Source organism: Dermacentor albipictus, chromosome 7 (genome assembly GCF_038994185.2).
Source record: "Dermacentor albipictus isolate Rhodes 1998 colony chromosome 7, USDA_Dalb.pri_finalv2, whole genome shotgun sequence".
In the NCBI taxonomy this organism is placed as follows: domain Eukaryota; kingdom Metazoa; phylum Arthropoda; class Arachnida; order Ixodida; family Ixodidae; genus Dermacentor; species Dermacentor albipictus.
This window is the reverse complement of record NC_091827.1, coordinates 10,802,279-10,827,213: the sequence shown is the minus strand read 5'-3', so window position 1 is coordinate 10,827,213 and position 24,935 is coordinate 10,802,279. Positions and strand designations below refer to the sequence as shown.

Here is a 24,935-nt window from a genome sequence, read left to right as displayed (position 1 = left end):
ACAGTAGTGTCAGAAACAGCTCTAAATGGCTGACAGTTCAGTTATCTGATGTCTCGACACTCGTACTGTAACTGGGGTTCGCACATGTATGCATGTATAATTGAGGGATAAGTGCAATGTATCGTGACAATGACTCCTTTCCCCTCTTTATGTACTTCACCACAATATTTTGCGCATGCATCAGCACATGACATGGCTCTATGGCAGTGAAGCTGACTAAAGAGAACTGCCAAATATGGAACACATATAAGAAAGACCCTTGCCAGCCCCAAAATAAACGTAGCTCTGCACTTGGCGTGTTTGGCCCAGTGTGCGTGTTTCCCGGTAGGTTTTAACCCGTGTACACTTTCTCCCAATATGCTTGTGCAGTGCCTGGCTTTTGCAGCTTTGGTCGCTTGTTGCTACATGCGAAATCAAATTTCCCTCTGCACTGCTAAAGTTAAAATGTGGGAGTTTAAAATGTGGAGAGAGCATGCACCCATTACCTCCTGTGTACTCGCGATGAAACTACTGCAACCCATGAGTGACTTCATTTGCTCAGCTATCCCAGGCAACGAGGCAGGCCTATTTATTACTTATTACAGAGTGGACTTCCTTCTGCCAGTGTCCCTTATTGCTTGTAGAAGTAAGTGTTAGAGTTCACACTGCTGGTTGCCTTCTTCGTTCGAACCCAACGTAGCTGCAATTACATGCACTACGGGTTGGGGAGAGTACCATGGCACGACTATCTGTGGCTTGGTCCGGAGCTTGCCTTCGGCTCTTGCCACACACAGAGCGTACCCCTACAAATGCGATAACATTACAGTGTGGTGATGTATCAAATGGGAACATAATACATGGGAGTCAATGGAATTTAGGTCGGGACTGCGAAAATACGACGTAGCAGCCGCAACACGACGCAAACGTGACACATCAGCGAGGAACATATCAACTGGGTTCCACTGCATAGGAAGTAGTTCTGTATGGAGCATTGCATATCAAATACAACTCCACTGTGAAACGTGCAGACGTACCACTAGCGTAGCTTGCACAGTGTTGCCTACTAGGTATATAGAAGAGCATAGACATAGCTAACCTAAAGAGTGGCGGCGGATGGGAACATTTGCTGCGTGGAAATACTAGCAAAATGGATGGCCTGTTATCTGCAAGAACATGTTAATGTGTGGTTAGGCCTGTGCCTTTCACCAGTGTCATTTCCTATAGGCAGTGCTGGTTCGGTGGGGGTGTGTGTGTGTGTGCGAGATGGTGGCCTTTCTCTGTTGTCCTAGGGAGTACCTGGAAAAGGACCTGTCGCTGCCTAAGGAGCGCGTGCACGAGACGGTTGACGTGGTCGTGAAGCATGTTGACGCAACAGTGGCTCGCCTGCGCAGCCTCTTCCTGGTCGAGGACCTTGTCGACTCACTAAAGGTCAGCCCAACAGTTTTGCTGTCTTGGCATTGTTTTGGTTGACAGTGTTTGAACTTCTGTGTTGGTTCTTGCACACATTGTATTCTGATACAGCGAGACTGTATATGGCTAGCCAATTCGTCCGTCTGCTGTCTGTATGTCGAAAATTCCTCCCACGCAGCCCTATGTGCATTCGCGAAAAGAAAAGAGAGAAACAGACGTGTGATTGGCTGCGCAAGTTGTCGCGCCATTGCTTTTTATCGCAGCCGAGGGCACGCGCTTCAACAGGCAGCTTTCGATCAGCAATGCCACGAGCAGAACCGGGAACGAGCTTGTCTATGCCTAGCCGATGCTGCAGCCCGGGCACAAGAACGGGCTCATGCAGCCGAGCGCAAGCAGCAACTGTGTACCGAGGATACTGCAGCCTACCAAGCCGTGGCTTAATGAACCGTCGGGATTAACCCAGTGATAAACACCGAGGCTGCGTGTTTCAGCTTTGCTGGTTAACCACCTGTACGGAGTGCTTGGGTGATGATTTTTCATTTGTTTTCCTTCATCCTGAGGTTGTGTTATGTCTCAATTATTTTAATTGTTTTTCCCTTAGTCATTAGCAGGCACGACACTATGCCTGCATTATTGTCAGTATCAGCCACTCAGTTCAACAGCTGATAAAATATTACGATATTTTCATGATTCTAATGCGTCCCTGATTGTAATGGGCAGATTGGTTTACATTGAGAAGTTTAGAAAACAAAATTTGATAATTCTAACTCGCTAATGAAAGAAAGTCTAGGCACCACATATCTCGTAGAATACATTTTATAAACTGAACATTCATCACTGTCAACCATAGGCAGTGTGCTCTGTCTTCGGCACTATCCAGGGCTGCTGCCCTTCTTGAACAAATGTGCAACCAGCGCTTCCAAGAGCCCTGAACCCATTTCACAAGGTCTGCTGGTGTCAAAGCACATTCATACCCGAGCACTCCGGTCATTAATAGGTTTATGAAGGCACACATCTAGCGGCTGCAGTTGCGATTGCATGCTGCCGGCGATGATCGCCAAGTCGATGTGGCAGGCTGCAAGCTTCTTAAACACAATGATGTGAAATCTATAGGAGTTTAGACCTATAGAAGTCGAGAAAGAAAATTCATGAGCCATTCCACTCCATGAAGGTCGATGACCAGCGACACAACAGAGGCGACACAGAATTTTGAACAAAGGTATGAACCTATATATAGGGTCTGACCTGCGGTCATCATGACAATATAGGTACGCACACATTTTCATGTATCATGTTTGTCACGCAAGACAATGAATGGCTCATACCCTGTAAACACAGCCTCGCCATTAATACAACAGAAGAGAAATGAAATGCTACGCTGCAGTGATGAGCGGCTTTGGAGCCAGCTGTGGAAGAAGACGACGACGAATGTGCAAGCAGTGGCATGGTGGGCAGTTTGCGTGGTTGGCGCTGAGAATTTTTTAATAGTCGTTTTTAAAAAAGTTGTACAAAACATCTGCTCTTACCCTTGGGCCTCAAGGGGGTTTTACAGGTCCTTAAGCCCACAGGGCCATGGACCATTGAGCTTGGGTCCTTTCTGCACTATCGTCAGGATCGACACACAGACGCCACAAAACCCCGGATCTGACCAATAAACAGCTTCACTGTAAAAGCACGGCACGCACACTCAGGTGCACTCCGGCCTCTTCCTCCACACATTTTCGATACAGCAGAAAATTGGATCCACATCCATCCACTCGTTCGGGTGCACCTGCACTAGTACTAGGTCTTCAGGAAATGTGACACCAGCCATAGGCATTTGCTTTGGAAGTAGGGCTTCTCAACTTGTATCCATTGAGCAAGCAGCACAGCATTGCTGTTATACTAGCCTTCTCATTTCTAGGAGTCCTGCCGCAGTGGCGTAGTGGCTTTGGTGCTGCACTGCTTAGCCTGAGGGCGCGGGATCAAAACCCAACTGCGGTGGTCGTAATTCAATGGGGTTGAAATGCAAAACATGGCTTTGTACCGGGCATTGGATGCAGGATAGCAGATCCCTAGGTGGTTACAATTAGGATTAATCCTGAGTTTCTCCACTACGGCATACCTCACAATCGTATCATATATTTTCGGCATGTGAAACCCCAGAATTATATTATTTCCAGAAGAAAGTGCATGTACTTCACCTTCGTGCCTTGGGCTTCCACATTGTAGTTCAGTGTTATGTCCAAAAAAGAGTGTCTGTTTGGCATTTCTGACCATGACTATCAGATAGTAACTGGAATGCTGTACCGTTTCGACAGACCTCTGAAAGGCAGCTAGCTTTATTCATGAGTAATGTGTCCAGCAGTTTCTGGCAAATTCTGGTCTTTAGGAGCAGCAAAAATTCCTTGTGAATCATGAACTCCTTCTAGGTAGCTTTAAAATGAGACAAGGGGTGTGTTCAGGCTGCCGGCAAATTGAAGCGCCGTAGTCTTGACGAATTCCAAGTGGCTGTTGGTTCAGTAGTTGCTCCTTAATAAAATGTTGGAATCGTGATGAGCCTGTGCATGAAGTTTTGGAGAATGTCCCTGCCTGGGGCCGGGAAATGAAGCCTTGTGTGAAAATTTGGCATCTTTTTGCTTTTGCTAATAGCGTGCACATGTGTTGATGCATGTAATGCCACTCGGTTTCCCTCCTCGTCAAGTGGAACGATCTTTTGCTTGAAGGTTGCCTCACAGTGAAACTTCTTCGAAGCCATTGCTGACCGAGTCGATGGTGGCACATTCCAAATGACAAGACAGACTGAGTGGCAAGCACAAGTGGTGGTGGCAGCACTGTAGACGAGATTTACTCCCTGAACAGATTAAGTTTGGTGCCCATGGCAGTGCCGCTAATTGTCACTAAATAAGAAGTATGCATTGAATTTATGCAAATAGTATATAACGCGATTTAGATATAGCATCATTTGTATTTTTGTACTATAAATCAAGGGAGAAGAAATACAAAAACTCTTTCCTTGTGCAGATATGGTATTAACTTGGCCAAATTGGCCAAAAAGCAGCGGGAAATCCGCCACTCTGACTTTATCTGTGTTGACTCGATACCGCTGTCAGATGTCGTTTTACTCACCGATGGCAGCAAAGGGCGGTGATGGCGTATGCAACGTCACCACTCCCCCGGTTGGGTGGCGGGAGATTTGAAATTCAAAAAAGGTATTCAGACCCTTCAGATGCAATCTTCTCGTAAATTAAGTCTTTTCTTGGCACGAAACATGCTTCACGAAGTTTCTGGAATGGCATTTAAGCAGTCCACGTTGACTTAGTAATTGCCTTTAGTGTACCTTTAAGTTGGACCTATTTTGTAAACCATCGTAACTGGATGTTGCAAGGTCAACTTGGAGTGGGTGTGTTCTTGTGAATGTTGTGAGCAGACTGTGAATGGGTTTCCGTTGGCTTTCAGCTTGCCCTCCTGTTCTGGGTGCTGACCTACGTGGGATCCTGGTTCAACGGAATGACCCTCATCATTCTGGGTGAGAACATGCTGTGGTGTAGAATTCTTTGTCTATGCAAATCCAGATGAAATGATTGCAGTTAGTTTTGCCTGTTCTATAATGGAGACCTCTTAGAGTTTTCAGGATTAGAAAAGCCATTAGCCATTAATAACTGTGATTAATGATGCTTGTTAGCACTACCATTAGGCAAGTGTTGGTGGTTTTCTTTGTACAGTTAAAATTAGACAATGGCACAGCATGTTGAATGCAGAGACCAATGCATCCGAAACCTGCGATAATGAAATTCTCGTGACAATGGCATTTTCGTATTCCCGCTGAGCGCCAATAGGATTCAATGCATTTTGTACCTCTCGGCAACGAAATGTCGCTGTACTGCAATCCCACGCCAACGAAATTTGCTGGAATGTAACTCCGCATATTACCTACTCGCGTAAGGCCAGCAGGCGCAAAAATGTATTCAAATGCGATTGTTTTGCACTAAAATTACGTAAAATACCACCACATTACACTTGTGTGGGCGCCGCCATTTTTGTTCACAAAAACAACCAAGTGCCAGAAGCGATGAGTGCGCTGGAAACATGTCATGGCCGCCATCTTGTTTCTTGATCGCCCGTTCAAAGCGACATGCATGTTGCTACCCACATGTGATGACTGTTTTTGCATGCCTATTACGCAAGATTGTGGATGTTGTTCGAAATGCACATTCAGTTTGCGTTCCTCGCGGCCAACAACTCGGCAAGGCCTAGGCCAATCGTGCCAGTCGAAACTGAATGCAAACTGAAGGCGCGTTTCGAACAACAATCGCAGATCTCGGCAGTGCACTGTGTTTTGTGCGCCTCTATGAGAAAAATGCACCATAAACAAGGAAATCCATGTCCCACCGACACTCGGTTGTTTGTGGCACTTGAGATGGCGGTCGCAGCATACGGAGTGTCACACATCGGGCCACGATTGAGCGATCGTCCGAAAACGCGCATCCCTTGCTTCAAAAACACCAATTTTGGCACCACCCAACAGGCATCGCGTGCGGATTTGGAGCTGGACGTAGATTTGCGTGAAAGGGCCATTATCTCGATTGTTTGCCTTCGGGTACCCGAGATGCAATCACTTTTGCGCTCGGTACCGGACGCGTCAGCGCCTATGGGCAACAGCATGCGCTAGAGAAATACTGCTGCATGCGCTCTTGCTCTGCGTCCGATGCCGACACAAAGTCTCGTAAAAGTGATCGCGTCACCGAATGCTATTGACCGAGAATACTGTGCTATGGCAGTACTGCCACTGCTAGTCGACGCATGCGGCGCACTTTGTACTGTTGGCAATGCTTGCAAAGCAAAGCTTGCAAAGTAGGATAACGGAATTTTGACAGCAAAGTATTGTTCTGTGATGTATTGGCTATCTGTGCTGTCCCTTTTCGCAACAAAATTCCCGCAAAAGGGAATTTTTGGCGTTCCCTGCTGATTTCAATATTGCAAGGTTCAACTGTATATCTAATGTACGACTTGTCTTCTAGCTTTGTAATGGCTGTGAAATTTTTTGCTAGTTCTACTTGTACCATTTCTGTTCTCATTGCCACTGCATTGAAGATGTTGGAACGGAAAGAAAACAGGAAAAAATTCTAAGTTTGCTTGTGGCCTGGTCACTCCGTATTTCAACCGTCGTGATGCTGTTGCTACAGATTAGCGAAAGATGAAAGTAGCCAATGCATGCACCAAATAGTCATCCCATGGCAACATAGCAGAAGTCAATCGGGCTGTGGTAGCTGAATGGTCACCAGAGTCACTGTCCCGTGTTCTCCTCGCTTAATCACCACCCTCGTCGGTGCGGACATTGAGTGTGGAGTTAGCACCATTTGAAACTGCTTGAAGGAGTCACCTGGTACTGTCACTATTTTGCACGTAAATGGAAAAACGCATGAAACTTGCACTGCAAATGCACTTGTTGCAAGTTGGAGGATTCACTTTTCCTGTGGTTAGGATGCAGCTGGTGACTGCTGCAATGCCTAGGCTTGCTAGTTGGGGCTTTGAGGAGACGTCGGCGAGATGGCAGGCAACCACGCTGGCTATGTATCAACAGCAAAATTTAGCTATTTCTGTTTCACTCTATGGCCAAATTAATACACAGTTGTGATGCTGGGTCCAAATATCAAACGGCATGCTGTGAGGGGCCCGAAATTTGGGAAATTTCCTCAAAGACCGTGGTGTTTTAATAGCATGCATTTGGTTCTGGTCAGAAGTGCGCAGCTAAAGGGTGTCTAACATGGTTGACGTTCAGAGCCTTTTGTTTTAAATTGTACGCTTGATATTTTTCTTGTAATTATACACCAAAGTTGCCTTGTATAATGTGGGAACATTGCGGGAAGGATGACATATCAAGGGGGATTCTAATAAGTAGGTGTATATGATCCCTTTGCAGGGGACCAGGCTTTAGCAACATTCTACCTGGGAAAATGTATAAATGAGAAACGCATCAGCAGGGTTCTGCTCTACTGTGGCATACCTGGCACACGTTTGCGTAGCTCATGTGAAGATTATCCCAGCTCAATTTGTTTGTCTTTGTCTTAGTTTGTCTGAGTGTGAATAGGGGCAGCAGTCTCGCCTATTCATTTGAATGCTTTAGTGACGTAATGCCTAGCCAGGAAGAACATTTGTGAAACACAGCTCTGAGAAAAGTTTTGCAAAAGTGTTTTGTATGTTAGGGAGTTGATCATAACATAGCTGAAAAAGAGAAGTGAATGTGTTACAAGCATCGCGTAGTGCAAAGGAAGAACATAATTAATAGAAGATAATTGTATCTGCAGATTTTCTTATAGTATCTTTTGTCTTTTTTTTTTTGCAGCCTACGTGTCTGCATTCACGCTCCCCAAGGTCTACGAGAGCTACAAGGTTGGTATCGCTCGATAACACATTTGCCTCAATTATGGTCAGTGCGCCGCACATGTGCTCACTGCGAATGTGCTCAACCATGCAGACGGAGATTGACCAGTACCTTGGCCTGGCCAGGACACATGTGGGCAACGTGATTGGCGCGTAAGTGTTCAAGTCCTACACAATATTTTATTATGCTGATCAGACCTGCAGCCGAAGGCCGTTTGGAGGTTTAAAACCACGATACAGTCTAACCTCGATGTAACAAACTATTTTCATTTCCAGAACTTTGTTGCATTTAAAAAGGCATATATTTTTCAACAAATAAAATCCACGATTTAACGAAGTAATTTTGTGACGAGCTTTGAGTTAACAAAGTTCTCGGCCATATCAAGCATGTGCTTTGAGGCTATATGGCTAGTAAATCTAGCAAAACGAAAAGAATACAAGAATTTCTCCCAAGGCAAACATTGTAATCGTTTCCGAGACACTATGTGAAGTGTTTGCCAACGTTGTGACTGCCAGTGAGATCTGTTAATGTTTGCCTGAGCGTGCATGACACCGATAGAACTACGAACCTTACTTTGTGTAGTTGTCTCATTGCTGTCGCCATCAATGCACAGCAAAACTGGCAAAGCTGACTTTTCCACACGGGATGGATAGCCATACAATTTTTACTTCTGTTTTTAACTTGTGGGCGCTGGCCGTGGGCACTAAGCATGGTCAGCCATGCCATCCAAGATCGACGGTGCAACATGTGCATATATCGGATGCCGTGAGCCACGCCGATTCATTGTTCTCGGCATGATCTGCGTTGCACGCACTGGTGCTCATAACCGCACTATTATGGCCCGATTTTCCTGCGATTTGTTTATAAGTGTTTACTGACGGATGCTATCTACCAGGAACGCTTTCGGTATTTGTGACGTTGGTTTTACTGCTCAAGCTTTAGCACCTCGAACTAATGAAATTTGCTATTTAATGTGCTGCAAGTGCAGCTGCATTATATCGAGGTTATATACTCGCGGACAAGCTTCTGTGGCTATGAAGGGAAAGCTATGGACGCGTGGCTGCTGCACGTGTGTTACCGTGCGAAGTACTCTGGCAGCTTTTGACAGTGCTGTTGGTTACGCTGAATTGACGCAGCTTCCATGTGAGACGGTTTTGCGTTTCCCCAGGCACGTAAGGGAAAAGCAAAACGTAAGGGAAAAGGGAATATAAGTAAACCTTTACACTCAATGATGTATTCTGTCTTATTGAACTGTTGCTAATAAGGTGTTTTGTCTTCTCCAGCCTACACTAACGTGGGTTAAAATGCAGGACTCCTTTCAGAAGCACTCTCGCTTGGGCGCACTTTGTCTCCATAGCTTTCCGTTCACAGCCACAGAAAGTTGTCCGAGAGTACACTCTTAGAAAAAATTACACCCTTTGGGGCGTATCTTGTCCCACAACAATAATCGTCATCCGTGCTGCCCGCGTTTCCTTTCTTTAACGCTGCGAACCCGGTACTTTCCAGTCACGAACGGCATGCGCCTTAACAGCGTGACGCAGCATTCTCGACAGGAAAGTAGCGAGCGCCGAGTTTTCAGGAAAGGAAACGCAAGCAAAGCAGATGACGATTATTGTTGTGGGACAAATATACACCAAAAACAGTGCAACCGTTTTAAGAGTGTATAGCTATACCTGGGTTTAATGAAGTCGATGGTACCTAGTAATGATTTCATCCAGCGGAGAACTACGGTAAATTTGAAGCAGCTGAGACACTTAGACTTCTAATTATGCAAGAGCAAGAAAAGTTAGTGTTTGCATACAGACATAATCATAGGCAGCAAGCACATTGAGCAAGTCTTCTGTTCTTTCGTAGGAGCAACGAATGCTATTCGTCACTTGAACTTAAACCCAGCATACCCCATATTTCTCCCCCAAACTTCATTGAATCGGTTGAAGCATCCAGCTCGTGTTGAGGTTTTCAACACATTAGGTTTCATGAATCTGCATTGGGGCAATCGAAATCACTTCATTTGATAGAAAATTTTGTAAATTTGGGTTTTGTTAGCGAGTTTTGATTGTATATCGAAGCATATAACACAAACTTGAAACTTAGAACTCATAGCAGGTAATACAAATATAAAACATGAAACTTGCATAGATTACATACTACCCATTTCAACTGTGCAGTGCGATTTAACCAGGTCTTTGCTTTTGTGACATCACAGATGGCCACTTGCTTGCTTGGCATGTGTACTCTGTTGGAGTTTGTGAGGGTATAGAAAGCTTTCAGTGCAACCACAGAAAGGGCATTTAATGTGAGATTTTTATACAAGAATGCCAGCTAGATGCAATGCATAGAGGAATACTTGCTCAGTGAAGTACACGGAGTAATTGAGGAAGTTCAACTCGGTATGCTTTATCCCACCACCTCAGTCATTTGTGGGTGCAGTCCCGCGAACGGAAGTGCGCCTGAGCGATCTTCTCTGTCCATGGGTGGTTGCTAAAACGGATTGCGGCAAATCAGTTCTGTGGAAGCCTGCAAGGTGCAGGAAGTTTGATGAAAGGGAAAGCTGTCACCTACCTCTACTGTAACACAAAGCAACGAAGGAAATCGCACATTGGTTTTTCACACAAAAAATTGAATCTGGGCCCAACACCATTCCGGAGTGGTCGCTCTACTGCCTGAGCTTACCAGAAGCTGGCAGATTGCATGGCTAGGCATATAACGGGCAACTTGAAGTGCTGGGACACTGCATTTCGGTAGAATTTATGTGCCGTAATCAAAGGTGGAGGAAGGTTCAGGAAAGGGGAAATGGTCATCTATAAAACTGCAGCATATAGCTCCAAATTTCCCTTTTGTGAACTGAGAATTGTTGGTTCCATTGCTTGCTTCACGTGAAAGGTGTTTTTCTTCCCTGTAGGCAAGTTTGTGGCAAGAGCACGAACACATTATGTGGCTGTTACGCAGGCCCGTACGGCACTCAAGTGTTAAGGGCCACCACAGCCTTTATAGCTAGAACAGCCTGTTCGATGAGAGCGTTTCCCAGCATTAGCATTCCACCCCTTGGTTCTTGAGATACTGCCAGTGGCACAGAATGCCAACCTCGTCTAGTTGGCTGTGGTATAGCCTGCTTTTGCAAGTTTCCTCGAGGACGAAATGGGCTTAGTGCCTGACATTTTGCACTCCTGTTGAATAGTGCACACAATTGCTTCCTGGCCATTGGAGAGCATTCTTCTGTGCACAGTTAGCAGTGTGTAAAATTTGCCATCTCTTTTTCTTGAATGGACAACTAACCATTTGGGCTTCTTGTAAGTGCATTGCAAGATCACTATGGTATTCAGCTATGTCTATGCTTTTTGAGTTCTGGGTTGTATGTCCTTGAGAATACTATTTTTGCTTATACCTCGCTCTATGCCTGCTTGCAGTGTTTTGCTTTCCAATGAAGAGAACCGCAGATGAAGAACACTCAAACCTAAACTCGGCAGTAGCATAGCTGATAGCATGGCTACTGGACATAAAAAACAGGCCGTTGAATGCGCTGTGGAGTTGCTACCAAACAGATGTTCCGCAATGTTAAAGGGCTTAGGGCTGAGATGCTAGCTTTGGTTGTGTGATATCCACTGTTTGATTGCTGCATAAATGTGTCTAGTAATTACAAAGAACACACTGCAAATGTGATTCTGGAAAAGCTAGCTTAAGTTGTGCTAGTCAACTTAACAAAAACAATTTATTGTGCTTTGCGCTGCCCAACAGAAAATGCTTGAGATTGTACCGGTAATTTTCAGTGGACCACAAATAGTCTTCAAAGACTAAATCATTGTATTCTTTCTACCATTTGCATCACTGAATGTGCCAGATGTAATTTGAGTTTTGTCATTCTCTTCTCATTTTACCTGGCTTCACCCTATTCTCGCTTATGTATCTTGAGGTCCTAATTTATGTGGACAAACAAATGAAACTTCTAACACTTAAGTGCCGTGTCATGCGGCGACCTATTGTCGACCTATTGTGCCCTCGTGTCTTGTTTGCGGTGGAGCAGAGCGAACGAAGTGATTCAACAGGCCATAACACTGCTTGCGTTCCAACGTAGCCGTGGTTAAGGATGCTGTGGTAATGCTCTTTGTCTTGCTTGTCTGTGCTCAGGATCAAGTCCAAGATCCCCATGGGTGGCCAGCCAGCCCAGAGGCCCAAGGAAGAGTGAAGAGGCTGCCCCAGTCTCTTGTCCTCCAGACACAACCGATTCCAAGATGTTCCAAGAAAGCTGCTAGAGGACAGGACCTTCTCCTTTTTTTCCTTTTTTTTATCTTTCCACCATCACAGCAGTTGTTTTTTAAGCCAACAGTAGCTGCATCTTGGACCTCTGATTGTGTTAGGGGTATACAAAATGTGTCCCCTGCCTTTTTTTTTTCCCCTCTTGTTTTTATTGTAACAAAAAAAGTGGGTACAGCCTCTAAGAAAAGTGTTTACATAGTCCAGTTTCATTTGCTTAACTTTTGTTGTCAAACTCTCTTATCGTTGGTGTGGCTGTTTGATGGTCGCAAAAGTGAGTTCTTTTCCTCTTAACTTTTTTTTTTATCCGTTGTTTCTTGTTCTCACATATTTTTTTCTTCGAGAGAAGTTGCTTACTGCACTCTTAATACTTCCCTTCACTCATTTTTGTTCCCCCTCTCTTGCTGTAGGTGTGTCTGAATTGTGGTTATATTACAGGCGTATGATGGCTCCATTATCGATTTCTCTTGCCAGGCATGTAGAGGACCCTCATCAATTGTAGCCAACATCAAATTTTTTTAGCATGCGTCACACCCGACGTATTTTAGAAGTTAAAAAGAAAGTTTAAAAATTGTTCCGGATCGTGAGAGCATCTGGGAATGGAAGTCGTCACGGCTGTTCTATTCAAATCTTGTATGACATACTTAATGCATAACACATCTAGCTGACGTGGCTGAAAGGGAGCTTGTGCTCGATGTTCTCTTTTGCAGAGTGCATTTTTGTTGTTGCTGCTAATGTGTGAATGCTGCACAAGATGTGTCCAGTTTTCTTGAGATGCTGTGAAGTCTGTACCTGCCTAGCTGCACTTTGTGCAGCAACCTCTCCGCTCTTTCTCCTGGGGGGTTGAATGATGAAGGCTCGCCTCCAGTCTCAAATTGCTGTTTCCTGTCAGCAGCATTTGTAAATGGCTGCCATGTTATCAATGCAAACCGTTGCGCAAAGACATGGAGAGGTTGCTTGCGTTGTCAACGGTTTCTTAATCCTCCTCTTCAAATCGTAACTGATATGCATGCGTGTGTGCTGTTTCTTGGGCTTTTGCTAGCCTGGGAGGTCGTTCACCTTTGTTACACTTTTTGTTACTGCGTGTCTGTGGGTTGGCAGGGGTTGGGGGGGTTGCTGGTGGGTTCAAAGAATAACGTGGCAAGTTTGCAGTGGCAGGCTGCCATAATCTGGCATGACTGATGAACCAGATATGCTGTGGTGTGCGTGTTGACGCTTTGCAACACCGTGTGTTGATGTTGACGTTGCCAAGTGGACTTGCATTGAAGAATGGATTGACATCCTTGCTTTTGAGTGTTTTTTCATAAAACATGGCTTTTTCTAAACCACTGCAGTTAGCGAGACCTATATCTGGGCTGTTGTGACCCTCTTCACTCCGCCTGTTTGCAGCACATATTTATTGCATTGAGGACGTTGACCTGTGCACTTTTCTACATTCGTGTTCAGGAGGTGTCGTTCCGTCGTCCAGTGTAGTAGTTTCGTTCTCCGTTGGAAACTACAATAAAGCATTCCCCTAGACCGCCCCCTCAGTGTGATTGCTTATTTTGTGACCATGTGACCTGATCAGGGCTAAATGTACGCCCTGATTGAGGCTAGAGCAGTCATCTTCCAAGGACGTTATCAGAGGACTGTAACAGTTTTGCTGCCGGTCGACGTAAGTACTGGAAGAGCACGACCTTGCGAGCTTTCGAGACGAAATTGGCACTCCGAGCCATTTCTCGTGGTGCACTTTGGATCACAGTCAAGACTGATTGAGGTCAAATTTATCCTATGCGATTGGCTATTTTCCACAATTTAATGTAAAGCAGCCAATCATGATTGAAAGTGCCCCGTGTTCCTGATGCACTTTCGATTAAGTTGAGGCATGAAGAAACTCACTTTGTCATTGTATGATGCCAGTGCTAGCGAGACAGTGTGCAGTAAAAACTTCACGTTGGCAATCAACGTTCAACTACGTTTTCTAATCTGATCCACTTGTTATGGAAAGTCTCGTTCGGGAACAAACGGAACTACTCAAAGCACGCGTTGTCGAACTGCCGGCATGTGAGCTGTGTATCTTGGCGATTGCCCATGACCTTTACCACCTTATTCAAGCTGTGTTTTGCTGGAGGGAGAACACGTCGCATGTGATCGTGCCTTCCGAGAACAATTTCTTATACTTGAGTAGCGAGTCTGATAAGCGCAAAGTTAAGTAATGCCTCAAATACGTTTCTGTTGTATATACTGGGGTGGGGTTTGGCGCATCGATTACTAATTAAGTTGCGAGATTCCTTGACGTGCAACATTGGCATAACAGGGTTAAGCGTTCTTCAAGGTGCGGTCCAGGTAATATGAGAAGTTCTACGAGGCCAGCCTTGGAGTTTCACACAATAAATGTATTGCCTTCTTTACTAGACGCCTGCCTCATGAACGGGTACCAGTTGACAAATCCTTTCCCTTTCCTCCTCTCCACTGCTGTCAGTCGCGAGCGCCATAGAACCATTAGGCACAACCTCACGTGGCTTCCGAAATCTTCCTCAGGCGTGCGCGCTGATCTCTGAGCCCATTATCCTTCATCGTCATCATCAATGTTTGCAGGCATTACAAGTGATAGCTATTCTAGTACCAGACAACCAACCTTTGAAATGCACACCCAAAAGGGTTGTGTCCACCAAGGTTTCACCGCTGTACCGACCACGTAAACACCGTGTGCTGGGTCACCAGTCGTCGCCACCTCCCGCCACCCATGATGATAGTGTCTGTCCAATGGTTTGTCACGAACGTCACGCTGCGTCACGCTTGTGAACGCGACGCTTGTTCACAACTGCGTGCAGATCCGTTCTGCTGGGAGCGTGAGCCATTCCGCAGGCATCTAGTGAAAGAGGTAATGGTCCTGCATTTACTTTGCGCGTCTCCGCATCTGCACCAACTGAGCGGATGCAGCAGATTCATCTGGCGAGTGCAACGTTTGCGGCCGTGTTTGTGTTTGGAGAATGCTTTGTGCCGTGAACACATCGACGGCACTTGCAGATTGCAAATCATAGTGACATACAAAAAAAATTGTGCAAGTGATGGAAATTTTATTGTGCAAAGGTTTAATTAAGCCTGTTTTTGCCGTCGTAACCGGTGGTAGCGTGGCCGAGCGGTCTAAGGCGCTGGTTTAAGGCACCAGTCTCTTCGGAGGCGTGGGTTCGAATCCCACCGCTGCCAAAAGTTTTTTCTTTTGGCTTTAACTAAAATTGTGATTTTTTGCAGAGTCAAATTTTAGCGCTTGTTATCGATTAACACTCTTCATACGTCAAGGGTGAGCCATTCGTAGTTATCTGACAGTAGTAGCACACAACACCCATGTAGTAGGCTCTCTAAACGTGACGCCCAACGTGCCTTTATTGCATTATACTTTGCCTTTTTCCATTTTTCCTACGATACACATGAGTAGGCCATCCATGCTAGCGTTCTGTGGACTCTGGTCCACTGTACCCTGGTGCTGGCTGTGTTGGTGATCATCACATGCACACGCTTCGCACACAGAGCGTTGTTGTACGCCCCAAAGCACCTATGGTTACACGAACTCCAATATTCTTTATACTATGCTCCAATCGCCACTGCACCCGAAGTTGCTACCGGCTCACAGAACGGCGTCATGTGTAGCAAAAACCCAAACTAACTTTTGCATGTTTAATGTTCTTATTTGAAGAAAAGAGTCCATTTTCTTAAAACTAGCTGGAATAAGTATTCGTGAATTTCAGAGCTTAGTAACAAAAAGTTAATCTGAAACCGGCGTAGGCCCGTAAGCGGTGTTTCACAGCTATAGCATAATTCGGAAACTTAAAAAGGTTGTTTGTGAGGTGGCGCCCCCTTGGAACTAACATTTGACCTATTTAGCGCGGCGCCCTCTAGAGCAGCTCATAAAAGGTAATCCTCGCAACGCTCGTGGCATCTCGCCAACCAGAGAGAGAGGTTGAACGAGAAGTTTTTACCTTTTCCACTGGGTTCTCCTCTCCCTCATACCTTCTTTCGCTGTTCTTTTCAGAAGCCAAAGTTATTCGCCCGCGCTACCGGAGTGGTGCGTGTGTGTGCGTGTGTCTGGTGCTTCTACGAGTTTTGACTCGGGCAGTTCGTGCGTTTCGTGCTCTTCTCGGATCTTGTGGCGTTGGATTACCCTGTTTCATTTTGCTGCCGTTCGGTGCTTTCCTCCCACCGTACACGGGATCAGTGACACGGCCTTGCGCTGCATGTGGGAGCGTCGCCGTACGTGGTCGCTGCTTGCAAAGTGTTTTTGCGGCAGCCCGCCGCAACTGATCGCCGCAAGTTCGCTGGGCGCGCCGAAGTGGCCAAACTTTGCAGCAAGCGACGCCCAGCCCAGGAAGAGCGCCGCCGCCCCGACACAAAGTGGCCCGAGAAACTTGGAAGAGGTGATTCCGTGAGTTCTCGTTCTTAAGATCACCTGCGTGAGTGTTCTGATGAATCAATTGCTCAATTGGCGTGTCTTTGTCTTCTCGCCACGGTTTGTCGCTTGAGTTGGACTTCTTCTTTGGAATGCTCTCGAGCTGCTAATTCGATGAACATTTTGCTTTCTTTCTTTCTTTCTTTATGGTGACCCTGTGCTGCACTCTTGCAAAGTGCGGCGTCGCGGTCACGGTTGCGCTGGTGCATCGCTTCCCCGAGCGCGTCTCGTGCGGATTCCGTAAATGGCAGCGTGACCGAAGCTACGAAATGCGTCCGCGAGAGGATATGCCAACGTGCGTGCAGTGCCCGTTTCCTCGATTAAACCATTGTCCGCGTGCGTGTGTGTGCGACCCGGGCCAAAAAGGAAGCGGCGCCGCGCGAGACAAGGTTTCCGCGGCGGGGGTCCCACTTTTTTTTTTTTTTGTCTTCTTTTATTCGGCATTAGGACGCGCTTGGCGATCGCTGGTCCCGTCGTCCGGTAGCTCGCAATCGGCGCTCAATCGGCGACGCGTTTTCCTCAGTGCTAATCGCGCCGACACACAATGCTCGCACCAGACAGATGCCGTCTGCTACTTCTCGTTGTACCGGTGTAGTATAAATAGCGCTGACTACTGTGTGACTAGTGACCTCCGGTGGTTTCGCTATACCAGTTGTTGTATACTCTGCAAAACTGAACAGGAATAACGTCGTGTTCAGACGCACAGGCATAAAGGAAGTTGCTGGGGGAGAGCGGTATTTACGGTTGGCGATGTCCGTGACTTCCAAAATAGCGCCGACGTGATTGCGGGTGGCTTTCGCTTCTGTTTGGCATAGCCGATACCGCTTCGCTAACAAGGATGAGCGCCAGCGAGGCGTAGGAAGTTTCTTAAAGGCCGCGCAGTTCGACGCTGCACCAAGGTCGTCTGCGTCGTCCACTCGTTTCGAGCGCTTCGTCAGTGGGTTGCGACATCTGTGATCTTTCGCGTACGTGTACACAGTACCATGGACGTTTGAGTAGCTTTATATACTCCTTTAGAGAGTGATAATAGTTACGCTGTTAAGTACGGGCCTGGCGTTGGTCAAATAATCAACGGCCGATAGTTTGCGCAGACGAGTCGTGTAACGTTTCTGTCCGTCAGCTGACGGAGCGGTAGCAGTGATCTCCGCCCGCTTGCACGGACGAGCGGAGAACGATGCTTGCCAGCAGTTGATGCGACGTAAGCGGGAATTTAGATATTTGCAACTTTAGATCGCTAGTCCAGCTCCTTGGCGCCGTCCAAAAATACCGCAGATGCGTTCCGCGATGGCTCAGACATGTCCGGACGAAACTTATGACGTTCCGCGATGTCGCAGACGTCACCCACGTCTGCTGCAAACACTTCTCCCCGAACTCCTCCTCGCCAGCCGTTGCGCAAGGAGTTTAGCATATCTAAGAAAAGTGAACTGCATCCTCCAGGATTTCAAAGCTGTCGAATGGACATATAGCTTGTCTGTGTCGAACAAGTCGTAGTCGTTCTTATTAAAAAGTTTGTGGTTTCCTTCTGCATTTCGCGCAGGACATATTGAAGTTCTGCACAAATTGCGGTCTACCCTGATGCGCCCCCCCCCTTTTTTTTTCTTTTTGTACACTTGACGAATTTTATATCGATAGACCACGATCTAACGGAACGCAAATGGTGCGCCAGCTTTGTTACGTTCAATTGAGAATTTCGTCCAAGCGAGGAAGCATTTGTCTTCTCTACGGCTCTATGAGTTATCATTCAGCAAGATATAAGTATCTTTTGAAATATCTTCCTATTGAAACCAGGTCAGCCTCCTCACGTCCACAGTAACAATAAGCAACAGTAAAAGAAATAAAGCTGACAGCGAACAAGTCTACTTCTAGCGCTGAGTACTTCTCCAAAATGTACACACGGATAGCGTACGAGAGGATACAAAAATGAAGAAAATAAAAAATGGAGAGAGAAAAAATGAGCGTTCACACGGTCGACCCCCATTCGTGCGAGTGTAGATAAAAGGCTGGCGAAAAAAAATTAATAACAGGATGTCTCGGACTTCAAAGATAAACGTAAAGGTGGGCGAATGTCAAATTTTCCAAATACGAATCGAATACGAATAATAAGTATCGAATACCGAATAATCGAGCACGACGCATATACCTATTTACAGCAGGTATGTTTATTTCTGTGCCGACTAGTCCAAAACAGACAGCGAACTATCAGGGACAAAGAATCAGTTTTAGACAGATCACTAATTATCATTAAATAACTGCACGAATAACCTCTAACCATTTTTTAGAGCCTTGTTCCTGCTACATGCATGGTTGCTGTATGGTTGCTGTAGGACGCTCACAAGTTGTGAAAAAAATGAAAAGGACACTGAAGAACTTGTGCCCCGTAAACACATGCATAAGAGCGCGTTGCAAAGAAAACATCACTGGTCGTAGCGTAAAAGTTAAGAAATGCCACGTGACTTGTCTGCCAAAGATCAATGACAGACTACAAGCGAAACCCACAAGTTTGTCATGGCTTCCGCAGCGAAACCGAAAACAAAGTTCGCATTGCCCATTTTGTTTCTATATTCCTTCGACAAAAAGAAAAAAAATGTCGTTGTTTCACTTCTGATAATTTGCGATACTTTGTTTAGCAGACGGAGAATAGCAACAAAACTTTAACCACGGTGACTTTAACACCGTCGGTTGTTGTTGAAAAATTTTGGTTAGTTTCGAATATTCGAAGATACCGGATGGTTCCTTTTCGAACACGAATAGTTATTGTGTAATATTAGATTCGGTACTTGGAACATTCGTCCACCTCCAATGTAACGAGATCTTGATAGCGTAATACATGCCCTACTGTATAATGGCCTTTTGACATTGGGGCCTTGTGTGTCGTCTGCTGTTCCTGCAAGGTCGAGCTTCGTGACGAAGGCTGGGGAGAGGGCAACAACGGTGGGACGGTACATGACGGCCAGCGCGGCTGACCGCGCTGGGAAAAGTTAATTAAATGCGCGCGTGCTTTTCAATTCGTCTGTTGCTTTCACGCGCGAGTCTCTCTCTCTCTCTCTCTCTCTGTGTGTGTGTGTGTGTGTGTGTGTGTGTGTGTGTGTGTGTGTGTGTGTGTGTGTGTGTGTGTGTGTGTGTGTGTGTGTGTGTGTGTGTGTGTGTGTGTGTGTGTGTGTGTGTGTGTGTGTGTGTGTGTGTGTGTGTGTGTGTGTGTGTGTGTGTGCGCGTTTCCTCGCTGCACGTTGCAAGCAGGCGTGCAGATCACGCTCCTCTCATCCGCTGGCTGCGTTTTTGCCCGCGGGCTGTGCGCCTCGTTTCACGAACCAAAAGCACGTCGTGTACTTGCTGTAGGAGCTGTCTGCCCTCAGACAGCGAGAACCGGCTGGCGTCTCCCGGAGCGGGAAAATGGGCTCGCCCAATGTGCGAAGCTAATCCGTCCGCGGACTTCAGTGGTAGGGATTTTTATTCGATTGTTGATAATTAACGATTAACGATCATTTATCGTTTTAGCCTTTAATCGATTAATCGCTTTCGTTGCAGGGTTTTTCATCGATGAAGTGATTAATCGAAATTTTCGCCGGGCACTCTTGAAAAGGCTGAAACGCAGTTATCTACTTTTGCAGGAACCTATTTTAATGTCTGAGAGGTGGAACCAAATTTGAAACACAAGTGTACAAACGTTTGATAAAGGATGATCTTTAACTTGTTAGACTAAATATAGTTAGCACTGGTGGCTTTTGAAAAGATAAACAATATATGTTATAGAATGACACTTCGTGCAGAATTAAATAATATACATGGCAGAATAATTGTACAGTACAGTGAGCAATAAGAAAGATGGTAAAAGTGAAAGATGAATTGAGAAGAAAGGCAGAAATGCAAAACAAGCAAGGACGAGGCGAGTGCACAGGACATGCGCCAGTCCTGTGTGCTCGTCTCGTCCTTGTTTCTTTTTTTGCGCTTCTGTTTTCCTTCTCAATTATGAACCAACTCGCCCAAGAAATTGTTCTGAAAGGTGGAGTCCAACTGAAATATCCAAGGAATTGCAAGCTGCGCAGGGAAAAAAAGAAACTGGTTTAGGAGTTTGAACCACATGCTATTTCCTACAGAGCGAAGCAATGTCAGTTGGCTGGGATGTTTGGATGAAACCGACATCTTTAAATGACCACGCAACCCGCAAGCGAGAACCGACTCTCGGAAGCTATGGATTTGCTGGAATCGACATGAACTCCGTCGCCATGTCAAATACATGCTCCAAACCGGCACGAATGCTGTGCAACGTCTTTAGTGGACTGGGAGCTATAGTATATGCCTTGAAGTGCGAGGGAAAACAGAAGGAATGCGGGGGGTGGAAATTCAAGACGATGAGCAAGACGAGAACATGGTGAAAACAGGAGCGAAGGTTTCGACTAGTGGGCTTGTCTTCGTCAAGTGCGAGGACATTTCAAGCCTCCGGCTTCGGGAGGCCTGTCCGGTGCGGGGGAAGAGGGGGAAAGCGCTCGGCTCGGTATGACTTGGGGCTCGAAAAAACAGTCGGCAGTCGCCCTATAAACACGGCCGCCCAGTCATTGCTCGTGCGCTGCCATTCCAATACGATTTCGACATTTTCGCGCCACACCTGTCAGACTCTCTAAAACGATTGATCGAACCGGTCTAATCGATCAAGTCGATTAAATCAAATGTGGACAGCGATAAAGATTAATCGGTTTGCGGGATACATTTCCGAATAATATAGTCATCAAAATCACCAACCTTACTCAGTAGCTTAGCGGCAGCAGCTGTAGTAGTAGTATTCGTAGTCGTGTATTGTGTCTGGCGCGTTGTACTGTTAAACCTAAATTTAACGAAGTTGGTGGGATCCGGCAATTATCTTGTGCAATCGAAACACTTAAAACGCCAGTGCAAATAACAATATTTACCCAAGAGCAAAAAGAAAAGAAAATTACTTTTGCCTGCGTACATGCATTTATCGTAGACGGTTCCCGTTGAGGGCTTCTATTCATGCATCCGTCGCCTGAACTGAAACGCGGCCGACTCTATATCTATATTTTATCCAAACCCTCCCCTCCCCCTCAAAAAAAAATAAGAACAATAAAATAAAAACTCTCTTAAATCGGGCAATACCTAGAGCTCACTTCGTCGGTTACAGGTTTTCAACGCATTATGCTCCGTGAGTGCGACTGGGAATCGAAAGCACTTCGTTCAATCGAGGGTTTCGCGAAGCCAAGTTTCGTTCGATCGAGCTTTGACTTCAGTATTTAATGGTACGAAACAAGGCGTACGGGGCTAGGCTGGTGAGATGGTGCCACTATGTTGGCGTAGCGGAACAACTGGTGTAGGTAGCTGTGCCTGTAGCTATCGCTACCGTGCACGTACTTTGTGAGACGGTTGGGCACAGCGTTGTCTGTGCCGGGCTATGGCAGAGTCGGAACAGCCGACATGCTTTCCTCCACATCAGCCAGTTGCGGCAGAGTGCATGTTTTGCGACGCATTGCATCGTCTTGTACGCGCAAGAAAAGAGCCGGTCTAGGTGTCGCCGCGCAAAAACCCGATCGGACGGATATACCGTCATTTCGGTGTATAACCTGCCCTTTAACGCGTCGTTCGCCTGCGGCCGTTCATTGGCTGATCGGTTCATCGATTTAAAATGTCCCGAAGGTCCACCTTCTGCTTTGGCAGTATTGGCATGTGGTTGCGCTGCTAAGGCGTGCCCAGGCCGGCACGGGAACACGAAATGGACCCTTAATAAGAGTGTATAAGCGCGACTGAACGAGGACGTAGAAAGAAACAGATACACAGTGACAGCGCTTCTCTGTGTATCTGTTTCTTTCTACGTCCTCGTTCAGTCGCGCTTATACACTCTACCATGGATTCTAACCAGCTAGCCCGGCAACGTGTTTGAACGAAATGGACGCGGTGTTTATATGTACGTGTAGTGTGTCGCCTTCTTAGTCCAGACTTTATAGTTAAGAAAGAAGTCCTAAGCAGACTTACGAAAAAAAAAAAAATTACTAACTAACGTTTCGGCTGTTGTACCCCCCCCCCCCCCTTTTTTTTTACGTGTGCTTCTTTTTTCTCAACTATACATGTACCGGACTCACTATTCTAAAAGTGTTCGATTCGATTCGCCTCTGACACTATTCGATACATATTCGATTCGGTCTAAAAAATAACCATTCGCACGCCCCAGTACGTGGTAGCGTGAGTGATCGCGGCATCAGAGTTCTCTCTAGGTTCTTTCTTTCTTTCATTCTTTCTTTTATTTTTGTAGGGGACTGGTTTATGTGAAGCTTGCGTCCCATGTATTTCCTGTTCGGGCCGTCGTTCGCGCTCTTCGTTCCTGCATATTTAAGCGAGCGAGGGCTCTTTGGGCCTTCTTTCAGGGTGTATATATATAACACAGACACGCACTGGAGTTCGGCCACAGACAACCTGTTCCCGACGCTGACTGGCGTGCATGGTATTCGCAAACGCAAGCGTTCCAAGGTGATTCCTAGAAAGGAGAGGAAACGATCGGCCGAAGAAGCGAGCCTCTGCTACCCTTCAGCCTTCTTTGTTCATTTTATTTTCTTAAAATTTTCTTCTTTTTCTTTTCCCCACTTGAAGCGACAATCGTCGAGGTTTGGTGAAATTGGGAACGAGGACATCCGTAGGCTCCCGCGCGGTGACAGCAGGAGATTGATGCCGAATTGAAGCGCCAAAAAGTGACGTCAAGGGTGCCCCAGTGAAAACAGCTAAGCTCGCTTTAATAGGTTGATAGGTTTCTTGTGTGTGGTCGCCGGAAATGACGATGGAAATGCGAAAAATAGGCTCAGGTTCTTGCGTCGCCAGTTTCAACAGCAGCAGCAGCAAAATAAATAAATAAATAAGATGAATGCAGTCTCCACAACACGCAATAGCAATACGCTTTTGCGACTGTTTGAGATTAGTATTGCGGACCCAGAGTATATGATTTGGGGCACTTGTCGTCTGCTCAATCGTGGGGTGCAGTCTGGAACGCTTCGCGGGCGCTCCAGACGTGCTCTCGCGATGGAGCAGACGACGCCGAGGTACACTCTTTCGCAAGATTGCGCTTTCGACTTGCTCAGCCCAGCTGTATAACTTCCACTGCAGCTGCCGCCGGCTTATTGTGAAACGGAGTGCATCGTGGCACGTGCATGTTCCGTACACGTGTCGCGAACGCGCGCGCGGCTGGCGTATCCGTGGTCGCTGCAGCGCGGTTCGCGATGTGAACGTCCTCGACCCAGCGGTGCTTCCGGTGCTGCCCCCTGCGGAAGTCGCTGGCGTTATTGAGTGCGGGGGGTGGCGTCCGGCATTACGTATGTGCATTTGCCACGAAGAAAGCAGGCCGGGGCCATCGTTCGAGCGCCCGTGCGTTGAGCTCTGCAATTGCGTGCGCCAGGCGACCCGCTGTTAATTGTTTCGCTGGAAGCGAATCGCATTGGCGGCCCGGCGATTCCCGCAGGAGTGCGCCTTGCATCTCTCGTGTGAACACGGCGTTGGTCGGTTGGGAGAATTGCGAAAGTTCGAGTTCCCTCTGGCGAACCGGCGTTTCGCGTGAGCGTGTGCGTTGCACGGAATCGTTTCTTCGCCAGCGAGGAGAACGCATTAGCTGGCGGATGAATCGGGAGGCACGACCGACTCCACCGTGCGCAGCGCATGCCGTGCCAACCTATACACCTTTTAGGGTGTAAACATGTTAACGCCCTTTCAGCACCCTAATATGCGTATAAACAATACTCACTTTTCACCCAGTTTGGTGCTTTGAAGGTGAGTTGTTTTCTTCGAAGTTTGGTGCTGCACGAGAAATCTACATGCCAAATTGACGAATCTCGCTGCACAATTTCCCTGGTCGTCTGTTAAACAATTAGGCTTATAATGCAGCGTACTACTTGGACACATTTAGTTCTCAAGGTATACGTGTCCACTTAGAGCGAAAGTTGAAACGATAGTATCCGTTTTTGAGACTAGCGCCGTAAGGCTTGTGTCAGAATGCACTGTACCTTTCGTTTACGTATTTGCCTTTCGTTTCTTTCGTTTAAAATGTCTTTCGTTCGCAGTCCAGCGCCCAGATTTACCCGGAACGCCCGAGCCAGTTCGTAGCGCAATTGGGAAGGCGTATCTCGAAACTAATGCCTGACATGTAATTAATTCTCGAAGTGAGTATGCGTTCCGAACGCATCCGCTCCAGATCGTGCGTTGCACTATGCGCCGTGTAGTGGTTAGTTGAAGGTTAATTACCGATTTGTTAGTCAGTTGTGCACTTCGATTTCTCATGTATATGTCCGAACTCCAGGAGTAGAACTATCCAACTGCAGCTTTTCGAAATTCTGTAAAGAAAAGAAAGAAAGAGTGAAGAGTATATGTATGGATGCGTGACAGTGAAGGTGTTCCATTCAATTCAATTTAATATTTTTTTTTTTCAGAAGTCTTTGTGAAATAAATTATGGGTAAACAACGGAATCAACCGCTTGACGAGAGCCGTAACCATATATACCGTGCCCGTAACCCCTACTCTAG

The 24,935-nt window shown here is 46.5% G+C and overlaps 2 protein-coding genes and 1 non-coding gene across 17 annotated transcripts in view; all 3 read left to right on the top strand.

The window, feature by feature from the left end:
- Rtnl1 (reticulon) overlaps positions 1-13,533 on the top strand; it is a 28,322-nt gene extending 14,789 nt beyond the window's left edge. For all 4 annotated transcript variants that reach the window (XM_065435085.1, XM_065435083.1, XM_065435086.1 and 1 more), the window contains 5 exons: positions 1,269-1,407; positions 4,828-4,897; positions 7,715-7,761; positions 7,847-7,905; positions 11,879-13,533. In XM_065435085.1, coding sequence (XP_065291157.1) covers positions 1,269-1,407; positions 4,828-4,897; positions 7,715-7,761; positions 7,847-7,905; positions 11,879-11,936 — 373 coding nt within the window. In that variant the 3' untranslated portion in view covers positions 11,937-13,533. The remainder of the gene's footprint in view (positions 1-1,268; positions 1,408-4,827; positions 4,898-7,714; positions 7,762-7,846; positions 7,906-11,878) is intronic.
- Positions 13,534-15,111: 1,578 nt separating this feature from the next.
- TRNAL-AAG (transfer RNA leucine (anticodon AAG)) lies at positions 15,112-15,193 on the top strand. The gene has a single exon. It is a non-coding gene; the product is annotated as a tRNA-Leu (tRNA).
- An 820-nt stretch (positions 15,194-16,013) lies between these two features.
- Positions 16,014-24,935, top strand: part of LOC135904374 (MAP/microtubule affinity-regulating kinase 3-like) — a 139,376-nt gene continuing 130,454 nt past the window's right edge. For 7 of the 12 annotated variants that reach the window (XM_065435067.1, XM_065435065.1, XM_065435064.1 and 4 more), the window contains exon 1: positions 16,019-16,406. The gene's annotated coding sequence lies outside the window, so the exon portion shown is untranslated. Of the gene's footprint in view, positions 16,407-24,935 lie in introns of all 12 variants that reach the window. The other 5 variants (XM_065435082.1, XM_065435060.1, XM_065435081.1 and 2 more) reach the window with 5 other exon arrangements.